General features: G+C 41.3%; 1 protein-coding gene across 1 annotated transcript in view; it reads right to left on the minus strand.

Annotated features, from left to right (window-relative positions):
• The window catches only part of LOC140070839 (C-signal-like), a 32,360-nt gene extending 22,852 nt beyond the window's left edge, over positions 1–9,508 (minus strand). Inside the window, exons 1-3 of the mRNA XM_072117802.1 lie at positions 9,218–9,508; positions 4,334–4,385; positions 2,577–2,764 (exon numbers count right to left, since the gene is read on the minus strand). Of these exons, the coding sequence (XP_071973903.1) occupies positions 2,577–2,764; positions 4,334–4,385; positions 9,218–9,352 (375 nt within the window). The 5' untranslated portion in view covers positions 9,353–9,508. The remainder of the gene's footprint in view (positions 1–2,576; positions 2,765–4,333; positions 4,386–9,217) is intronic.
• Positions 9,509–10,833: the final 1,325 nt, after the last annotated feature.

Below are 10,833 nucleotides of genomic sequence, written 5' to 3' on the forward strand. Positions count from 1 at the left end.
TCGCAAGGTGCCAACAAAAAAATTAAAGCATTAACTTATTACTTCCTGTTCTTCAACAACTTTAGTTTATATTGGCCTCCTGAGGACAAGATGGAAAATTTGCATCATTTTAGCTTCTTACCAGTGTCCCTCTGCAGACAGAGAATCGTGGGGCCAGCAGGAGGTCCTCCAAAGATAATTCGGCCCTATCTACTCATTCTCCCTCTTCCTACAGTCCCAAGCAGCGAAGCAAGTATCACTTTAATGTAGGACCGAAAGCAGCATCTTTTGTAACTGCAGGAAGATTCTTTGAATGTGTGGTGCGTTGGGGTAATGACCCGAGTGCCCACAGAAAGGGCTCTGAGTGCCGCCTCTGGCACCCGTGCCATAGGTTCGCCACCACTGCTATAGGGGCTTATTTCTTTTGCCACATGAGATGCACTTTTCTGGTACGTAATTTTGGGGAATCTATAGCTAATTGGTGAGATTTTATTAACTCTTTGTTGGTGGAGGAAATGAAAATCATTCATTTTTGGGAAAGTTTTTATGTGTTTTTTTTTTTGGCCGTTAACCATACCATAAAAATAGCATATTATTTCTATTCTATGGGTTGCCACAATTACGAAAATACCTCATTTATATAGATTTTGTATTTTTCCCCATTTTTACTGAATAAGAAGTAATTTGGCAAAAATGTTGTTAATTTTAGCATCACCGTCTTTCATATGCATCATTTTTTTATTTTTTGCCTCACAAATCTATTTAAGGGCTTATTTTTTGCGAGAAGGATTGTTCTTTTTAGTGGTCTTATTTTAGAGTGCATAACATTTTTTAAATCTCTTTTAGAGCATTTTTATAGGGTCTTAATTAAAAATTATCTTTTTGGAGCGTTTTTTGGGGTTTTTCTAAAACGGAATTCACTTTGCTGATCTAACAACAATTCCGTTTTATTATGCAGTTCAATACGGACGCAGCGATCCCAAATATGTGGGGGTTTTGTGTATTTTATTTAACTGTACTGAATAAAAACTAATTTGGAGAAAATATTGTTCATTTTAGCATCACCATCTTTTCATATGCATAACTTTTTTATTTTTCGGCTGACAAATCTGGTTAGGGGCTTATTTTTTGCGAGCAGAGTTGTTCTTTTTAGTGGGCTTATTTTAGAGTGCGGAACATTGTTTTATAACTTTTTAGAGCATTTTTTAAAAGATATTAATTAAAAATTATCTTTTTTGGGAAGGTTTTTTGCGTTTTTTCCCTTTGGCGTTTACCGTGCAGGTCCAGTATAAATTCTGTTTTATCATACAGATTGTTACGGACGCGGCAATACCAAATATGTGGGGTTTTTTTTTTTTTTTTTTACTTTATTAAGTGTTTTTATGGGAAAGTGACATTTTAGGGGCTTATATTTTTATGTATTTATTTATTATAATGTGTAGTGTTTTACATTTTTTACTTCTACATACTTGAACTTGAACCAGCGATGCTCTGATCGCTGGTTCAAGTCCAATACACTGCTCTAAAATACTATTTCATTGTAAAGCATTGTAATCTGTCAGGCATGCTCGCGCATGCTCAGACAGTTTACAATCAGACCCGGAAGGGATCTGACTGCCTCAGAGATCGGGCAGCTCCGGGGCACATGGCAGTCCTCGGAGCTGCCCAGAAGTGGATCGGATTCCCCGGTAAGCAGCACGGGGGATCCGATCCATAGCAGGAACACACTTACACGCCGCTTGAGCGCGGTGTCAGCCATTATAGTGCGTCCTGGTGCGCTAAGCATCAAGCCACCGGGACGCACTATATCGTCCTGGTGTGCCTAGGGGTTAAGTAATAACCGGATAGTCGGCGACCTCCCTTTTGTATTATTTGTTTGTCTTGTTACTTGTGCACACTTTGGCGCAGGGAAAGTCTGTCTTTGTGGTTTTCCTGTATCCCTTACGATACACAGAGGCAAGCAGGCAATGCTGTTGGGGGACTGGAGTTTCAGGGTTCACTCTACTATCTGTTGTCTCCGAGTCCAGTGTTCCCATTCCAACTATTACAACTGATTTAGGTTATCAATGTTTGGGGGGACATTTTGCAGCATATCTCTTCTAAAACAAACCTGAGTTTTAGAAAAAAGTTTTTCCCAACATCTACACACATAAAAAAAAAATTACTTAATAATTTAGTCCTTAGTCATGATCTCATGACTGAGATCTAGTCCGAAGCGCGTAGATCTAGTGGATATGGACGTGCAATATGTGACCCTGCATTTTTAAATACTATGGAATAAAGCATTTTTTGGATTTTATCAAGCTATTGTGAGTGCCGGAGTATCAACTTTTTCTCCACTTACAAGTCCTTTAAAGTGAGCCCGTCACCAGAAATGTCAGCCAGTGACTGGCTCCATTAGCCTATGCTATGCCTTTGTTCTATATCAATTCAGTAGTTCATTTAAGTTTATTTCACATTACCTGGCTCTCTGCCGGCAGCATGAGTGGAGTTCCCAGGGAGGAAGAGCTGCAGCCTGTGTGTGCCTGTGTCTTAGTCTCCTCTCCTATATAGACATTCACAGCAGCATAAAGTCAAATAAAGATTACAACTAGTACCTGGCTCACTTGCATAGGTCCAACCACATTTGTTGTGAACGTATCAATCAGATCATCAGCATCGACTTTGTCCAAGTTTACACGAGACATGACACCAGCATTGTTTATGAGCAGGTTTAGGCCAGATCCATTCAGATGTTTTTTAACTTCTACGACAGCATTCTTCACACTGTCAGTATTAGTGGCATCTAAGTGGCATTTGAAAGATGAACAAGAATTGAAAGAACAGAATTAATACCAACAGACTGTATATGTTCTCCCAGTGTTAGTCTGGCCAATACTGCCGTTTTACTATAGCTGCCTCCTCCAGGACTACTTTGAAACATATGAGGGTAGGCTTGTAAAAGGTTTGCTCTGTTGGAAAAACTGGGAAACATTTAGGCCAAATGTGTACTCTGTAAACAGTTTGCTAAAATGTTATGTTAATGCTGGTACTATGCTGGGGTACATACATCAAAAGACAAAAAAAAATCAATGAGTTAAAGGGGACCTGTCACCACATTTGTCCCATATACAGGTAGTGACAGGTACGCATAGAACCCAATTAAATGACACTCTTCTTTTAGCTAAAAATTTTTCCTTCTTATACCCATAATATCAGCTTTATAACCTTGCCTGGTATATCTAAATATATCTAAAGTGATATCTAAAGTGAGTCAGGCGGGGCGGGGCCTCCTCAGGCTGAATCCAGCAACTTCTCCCCATGCCTTATCAGCATTCAACAATTATGTCATGTGACTGCGATGACATCATCTAAGGTCCCTAAGCCTTCTATCATTAGCAAGCAAATTCAAAACCAAAAGGTTTCTGAGGCACAGCAGAGTCACAAAACAGCAGTTCCAATGGATCCACCAGTAAAAGACATCAAAAGGGCAAAACAGCTAAGATACTGATCGATATATATACATCCTCAGTGGTGCTCAACTTTGAAAGAGGAAGATGCAAATGCACATAACAAAGAGAAGAGCAGTGGCACTCACCAGTCGGATGAAAGATAAGTGGACTTTATTGTTCCATGTGGCAGTGCGGGGAGGACGTCAACCACGGCAGACAACGGGCCATTTCGCGCTTTCTCAAGCCTATGAACATGCCATGAGGTCATAGGCTTGAGAAAGAGCATAGTCGGAACAATAAAGTCCACTTGTCTTTCATCCGGAGTGCCACTGATCTTTTATTTGTTATGTGCTATCATAGCTATACCCCTGGATTCAGCCTGAGGAGGCCACGTCCCCATGTCTTTCTATAGATACCCCTGCTTACCAGGCAAGGTTATAAATTTGTTTTTAATTGGGATCTGAGGGAAACAATTTTTACCTAAAAGCAGGGTGTCAGTTAGTTAATAGGACTCTATGGGAACCTGTCACTAGCTGTATTTGTGAAAAATTTGATAACAGGTTCCCTTTAAGAAAGGGAGCAATGGAGTAAAGAGCAGCAATTATAGGATAAGCTTTAGGATACATTAAACACCCTGTATGACATGCAGCTCCGTATGGAATGTGCTGACACAGCTCTCATTGTACATGAGCCTTCAGTTCCACTATATAGCCAATACAACCCACATGGTACACTCCAACGACCAACTATAAATGACCTATCTTAATGAACAGCACTCCATTTTGGGTTTACTACAGGATTTACTACTATAAATCTTTCACAGAATATCTGGACTAGATAAAATGGCATTCTTCTCAAAGAACTGGGTAGTTTCCCATAAAAGCAAACACAATACAGGTTCGTTGTATTTGGGTCTCACTTACCCAAAGGAAGTATTACAATATTACTATGCTTCAATGCTAGATTTCTTAGTTCCTGAAACAAAAAAAAAATTAAAAAAAATTATCAGCAGTTATCAGCAATTAATAAGTAAAATGTAACGACAGTTTTTTATCAAAAATCACTAGTGCAGGCAAATGAAAAAAAATAAAAAAGCAAGCTAAAAATAATGGCAAAACTTTATTTTAGAAACTAAGGGCCACATTTATCACTTGTTTTTTCTGTTGTTTTTGCGCCTTTTCGTTTAGGCGCACCGTTTTTGCGCCCGTTTTGCGATTAAACGTCAAATTAGCCGCGCAGCAAAAATAACCACCTTTCCCTCATCTATCGTTCAATTCCAGATGTTTTGCTGCGCCTAATGATATTCATCACATGCGACTTTTGCATTTAGGCGCAAAAACGGGCGCAAAAACACTCCAGCGCGAAGGTGGCGTTATCTGAGAAGAAAGCACTGAGCCCCTGTGCAGAAGAGCTCATTTCTAGCAGCAAAGCTCAGCCAGACACTGGAACATATAATAGATACAATTAGATACATTACAGACAGGAGCTGCAGACTCTATTTACAGTTCATCACCTTCTATTTACAAAATATTCTGCAAAACCTGAGCTCACAGCAAGAGCAAGAGAAGTTTGCACAAGTTTGCAGAAGCTTGCAGAATTTTGCAGATACTACAAACAAGTGTCCCCCATGTAATTCTGCACAGTGTCTGAGGGGGATATTGTGCAGAATTACAGGGGTGCAGCAGGAGACCAGCACTGGGGGATCCCCTCCAGGAGAAGCCCCTGCTGAGGAGGTCACTGGGTGCTGGGTGTCACACACCTGGGCGCTGCTGTGAGTGTTATTCTCATTCTGGGCTGTGGGAGAAGCAGAGAGGAGCTTGTAGCAGGATCACATGTAAGTGCCTGAATCTAACATTGCGCCTAAACTGCGCCTAAACTGTGTTAAAGTAAAGTGATTAATAGGAGGCAGAAAATATACTTATCATAGATGGTTGTAGCTTGTGATAATTCTGGCAAAACAGTGCGCCCGAATTTAGGCGCAACTACTACACTTAGGCGCACAAAAGTGATAAATGTGGCCCTAAGTGTCACCCAAGGTATTGATCATGCAGGACCAAATTGAAAGCTAATAATTATAAACTGCACATAAGACATTTTACGCCCACAGGGGGGAGCAATAGGCGTCTGAATAGACATGTATTACCTACATGTTAATATAGGCAACAGAATGGAAGAAAAATTAAGTGACATGCTTAGGGTGAAAATCACAACCATAAACAAAGAAGAAAAGGAGGGGAAGGGGAGGAAAATAAGGGAGAGGATAGGTGCTGGTAATTCCAATACCACGGTTATCCAGAATAATCTACACAATCTCAGCTTTGGTCAACAGTAGGCCCGAAATGCTGCAATAAAGGAACAAGTTTTGAAAATCTACTAAGTTTTGGAAAGCCTTCCAGGGGGCCCAGGTGGTGATCGTCCAGGGTCTGCGGAGTCGCTAGGCCACCAGTTCCTACAACGATTGTATAACCCAGATTTTTTGTAGTCATTCAACCACTGTAGGGGGGAGACTCTTCCAATGCCTAGGCTCCTGCAGCCGCCAGGACCGACTTGTCTATCCAAACTGTCGACAGTGTGTGTGTTAACTACAGCTTTTAACTGCTACTGTAGCAGGCACACAAATATCAACATCGCATTCACGGTTGGTCTCTGTATACAAAGATAGGCTGGCAGTAATGGGCTCCGCAGCAGAATGGGAGCGTTGAAGGTCAAAGGAAATCTAACATCAAATTCAAACTGATAAACTATGGACACTTACTCATCCAGCCACATTGACTGTGTCAATTTGTTATCCATGGCCTCTTTCCTTCTAAAATCAACTTTTAAAATGATGGAAATGAGGATGAAGTGCTATGGTGGAGTTACCAGAGCCCCTCCATGCTGTTGCTTCACAGGCTGTTATATTGTGCAGTGTAGTGAAGTGTCAAGGGAGCAGAGGGGAGGATGAGTTAAGGTAACAGCCTGTGAGGTAACGCCCCTCATAGCACTTTAGACTCGTTAGCATCATTTTACATGTTGATTTTAGAAGGAAGGAGGCCATGGATAACAAATATAAAAAGCTTACCACAGTCAAGGTACCTGGATTTAAATAACCTGTTTATTATATTTATAGCCCCCGGAGGCATATTTAAAAAATTTCCTAAACTAATTATCTAAACTCTCTATTTTTTTGTTTGTAAGGTGCACTTCAGTTCTTATTGAGGCCCAAGTAGGGAATTAAATTTCCTAAAAGTGATTTTCATGTGTTTATGTCTAAAAGGATTATTGCAGTATTGACAAGTAATCATACCTTGACCTTAAAAAATCTGTTTGAAGGCAGACTGCGACATTTTCCTCAAACATTTGCAAAGAAAAATGTGGTACGTGCAGGCTAGCAGCATTTTTGTAGCAAAAACTCACACTGTCACCCCTCATCATCACTCACTGGGGCTTCTCCCAGAGAACGTCCCTTCTATCCATCTTTAACTCTCTGCCCGGATAATCCATCTCTCTCCATAAATATCCTCTGTCTTTCATCTCTGCCAGTCTCTCCACTGGTTACCCATTGCATTATTTCAAAATATGAAACATGACATACAAAAGTATTAAGTCTCCTAACCTAATAACCAATACCGTCTCTCAACTCAATTCACCCTCTACCTACACTCTGAAACTCTTCACCAGACTTCTCCCTACCTTCCAAACATAACCTGAAAACTCACATTGATATATCACAGCTATAATTCCTCTCCTCTGATATATCACTGCTATAATTCTTCTCCTCTGATAGATCACTGCTATAATTCCTCTCCTCTGATATATCACTGCTATAATTCCTCTCCTCTGATAGATCACTGCTATAATTCCTCTCCTCTGATAGATCACTGCTATAATTCCTCTCCTCTGATAGATCACTGCTATAATTCCTCTCCTCTGATAGATCACTGCTATAATTCCTCTCCTCTGATATATCACTGCTATAATTCCTCTCCTCTGATAGATCACTGCTATAATTCCTCTCCTCTGATAGATCACTGCTATAATTCCTCTCCTCTGATAGATCACTGCTATAATTCCTCTCCTCTGATAGATCACTGCTATAATTCCTCTCCTCTGATATATCACTGCTATAATTCTTCTCCTCTGATAGATCACTGCTATAATTCCTCTCCTCTGATAGATCACAGCTATAATTCCTCTCCTCTGATAGATCACAGCTATAATTCCTCTCCTCTGATAGATCACAGCTATAATTCCTCTCCTCTGATAGATCACTGCTATAATTCCTCTCCTCTGATAGATCACTGCTATAATTCCTCTTCTCTGATAGATCACTGCTATAATTCCTCTCCTCTGATAGATCACTGCTATAATTCCTCTCCTCTGATAGATCACTGCTATAATTCCTCTCCTCTGATATATCACTGCTATAATTCCTCTCCTCTGATATATCACTGCTATAATTCCTCTCCTCTGATATATCACTGCTATAATTCCTCTCCTCTGATATATCACTGCTATAATTCCTCTCCTCTGATATATCACTGCTATTATTCCTCTTCTTTGATATATTACTGTTATAATTCTTCTCTTTGGGGGCCTTCCAAACAGAAAACTGCTGTTGTTTATTCTCCACCTTTCTCCGCCTTCGGCGCTACAATATTGGTGTTTTCCGACACTCTCCATTTGTTCTATTTTTGGGCAACAATTGTGCTGTGAATACAAGTTTTCTGGCACTTCGATTCTCGTTTTTTGGCATAAAGAGAGCATCTAAAATCTAGTCTAAGAAGTTGGAAATCTTTTAGTCCGTGCGCCAATTCATTAATCCCTTGTGTCACAAAATTACATCAAATTGAAAAATATAGCATGGTTCCACCGCCATCCTGCGCCAAAATGCCTCAATGCTCCTCCTTGTGTCTACTCACCTGCATAGATTGTGACTCCTCGCAGGGAACTTCGTCCTTCCGTTTTTTCCATTTCAATGTAGTGGTTTAACTCTTGTAGTGCCAGTTTCGTTCTTAATATAATATATGCAGATCCCTTATGGAATGTACAGCACTAGCATCATTGAGTAAATGGTGTGGGTGGCATAATAAGTAATAAATTCATAGCAAGGGAATAATGAGGAGGATTATTCTGTGTAGGTACCACAGTGTGTGTTGGTAAATGAGTGGTAGCACATAGGAGCTTATTAACTAAGGGTCCGCAGATCGCATTTCCGCCGCACTTCACAACGTTTTCGGGATTTGCGCCGCTTTGACAGGTATTTAGAAGTGGATTGTGTCGCAGCGGCACCGGCTTTCATGCAACAGAAATGTGGGGGCATGCCGTCGGACGATCTTACTGATACGTATGAGCGCGGAATTTTAGATTAAAATTGTGTCGCAACCAGTGTACTTACATACACCGGGAAGAAGAAGGTGAACTCTGGTGGATCTGAGCGGGGAAGCGTCACATGCAGTTTTGGGAACTCCTCCGGACAGGTAAGTAAATGTGCCCCATAGTGTGTGAAGCACAGCCTAAAAACCTTTCTGTGTTCCCCTAATTTACTAATCACAGGGAAGCTTTCTGCTATTGAGAATCAGACATTCTAGGTAGATACTGACCAAAAATCTATAGAGGACAGTGTCACATTCTGCCTAGTAATACTTCCATAGGACTAGTGATAAACCCCACCCATAGCCACGCCCCTCACGGCAAACAATACACAACCTTTAGCATAAAAAGCAAGATAAAGTGTCATGGTGACTGCACACTTATATAACATCACACGAGGAACACACGGAGGCTCTGCGTGTATATACGAGACTGTAAGGCATAGTAGCGCTCACCTCACTCCGGGGGCCATCTGGGTTTCTGCAAGTCGCGAAGATCTTCTCCGGAGATGGAGATTTAGCTAGAAATTTCTTAATAAGCTCCAAGCCGATGCCCCGATTAGAGCCCGTGACAAGGACACTGGAAATCATGCTGCCTGTGCCGGGTCACGCTGCCCTGTGAGCCTGTGCTGGGACACACTCACTCCCCGCCTCAGCCCCTCCCCTCCTGTGCAGCCAGTGTCCTGTCAGTCTGAGCTGCACATGCAGAACTAATGAGCCTTTCATGACCAGGGGCTTCAATGAAAGTATGTAAGACCTGCTACCATAAGGCCTCTTGCACACTAGCGTTGCGTTTCACGTCAGGGTGCAATGCGTGAAAAACTGACGTTTTTGGCTGCGTTTTTGTTCCATTTTTACTTGGAGTAATTAGCGTTTTTGCGTTTTTCACGCGCGTGTTGTTAGCATTTTTTTTGCGTTTTCGGCGCATTTTTCACGCGCGATTCAATGGGAGACTCGAGCATTTTTCAAAGGGACCATGGTTTGGGATTAAAATGTGTTATTTAATTGAAAAATAATGTCTTCTGATAATTTGCAAACATCTGCGATCTATTCTTCACTGTTCCGCGTGTATATTATCTCCCGACAATTTAGCAGATGTGAAGAACAGTGAAGAATAGAATAAAATCATTGTACACAGTGAACACAGTGAACACAGGATCATTTAAGATAAAAACACAGTGCAGAACACAGTGCAGAATAGATTACAGATGTCGGGAGATACGCGCGGAACGGCGCGAACAAAATAGCATGTGAAGAACAATATATATGTGTGTGAAGAACACATTGCAGATGTTTAAATACATCTGCAATGTGTTCTTCACACATATATATTGTTCTTCACATGCTATTTTGGGCGCACCGTTCCGCGCGTATCTCCCGACAAGTAAGCAGATGTGCCGAACATCTGTAATCTATTCTGCACTGTGTTCTGCACTGTGTTTTTATCTTAAATGATCCTGTGTTCACTGGTTTTATTCTATTCTTCACTGTTCTTCACTGTGTTTTTTTAATTAAATGATCGTTCGCGAGCAGGGGAAATACTGTTATTCTGGTAACCTAGCAACCCTTACGTTTAAAACGCTAATGGAGAAAGACCCATTGAATACAATGGGACAGAGTGCAATGCAAGTTCTGCGCGTCAAATGCACGCGCAGAACTCGCGCGTGAAAAACGCCAGTGTAGAAGGGGCTTAAGGGGCACACACAGTTATCCCCTCCTCCCCCTTGTATTCCTCTAATGCAGTGATTTTCAACCTTTTTTGAGCCGCAGCACACTTTTTATACTTAGAAAATCCTGAAGCACACCACCAACCAAAATAGCACAAAATGACACTAAAACAGTCATAAAAGGCCTCCCTTTACTAATAAAACCTCTAGCGGCCTCCTTTTACTAATTAAGAGCCCCTAGCGGCCTCCCTTTACTAATTAAAAGACCCTAAAGGGCCTCCCTTTACTAATTAAAAGACCCTAGCGGCCTCCCTTTACTAATTAAAAGACCCTAGCGGCCTCCCTTTACTAATTAATAGCCCCTAGCGGCCTCCCTTTACTAATTAAGAGCCCCTAGCGGCCTCC

Source organism: Engystomops pustulosus, chromosome 7 (assembly GCF_040894005.1).
Source record: "Engystomops pustulosus chromosome 7, aEngPut4.maternal, whole genome shotgun sequence".
Taxonomy (NCBI): Eukaryota; Metazoa; Chordata; class Amphibia; order Anura; family Leptodactylidae; genus Engystomops; species Engystomops pustulosus.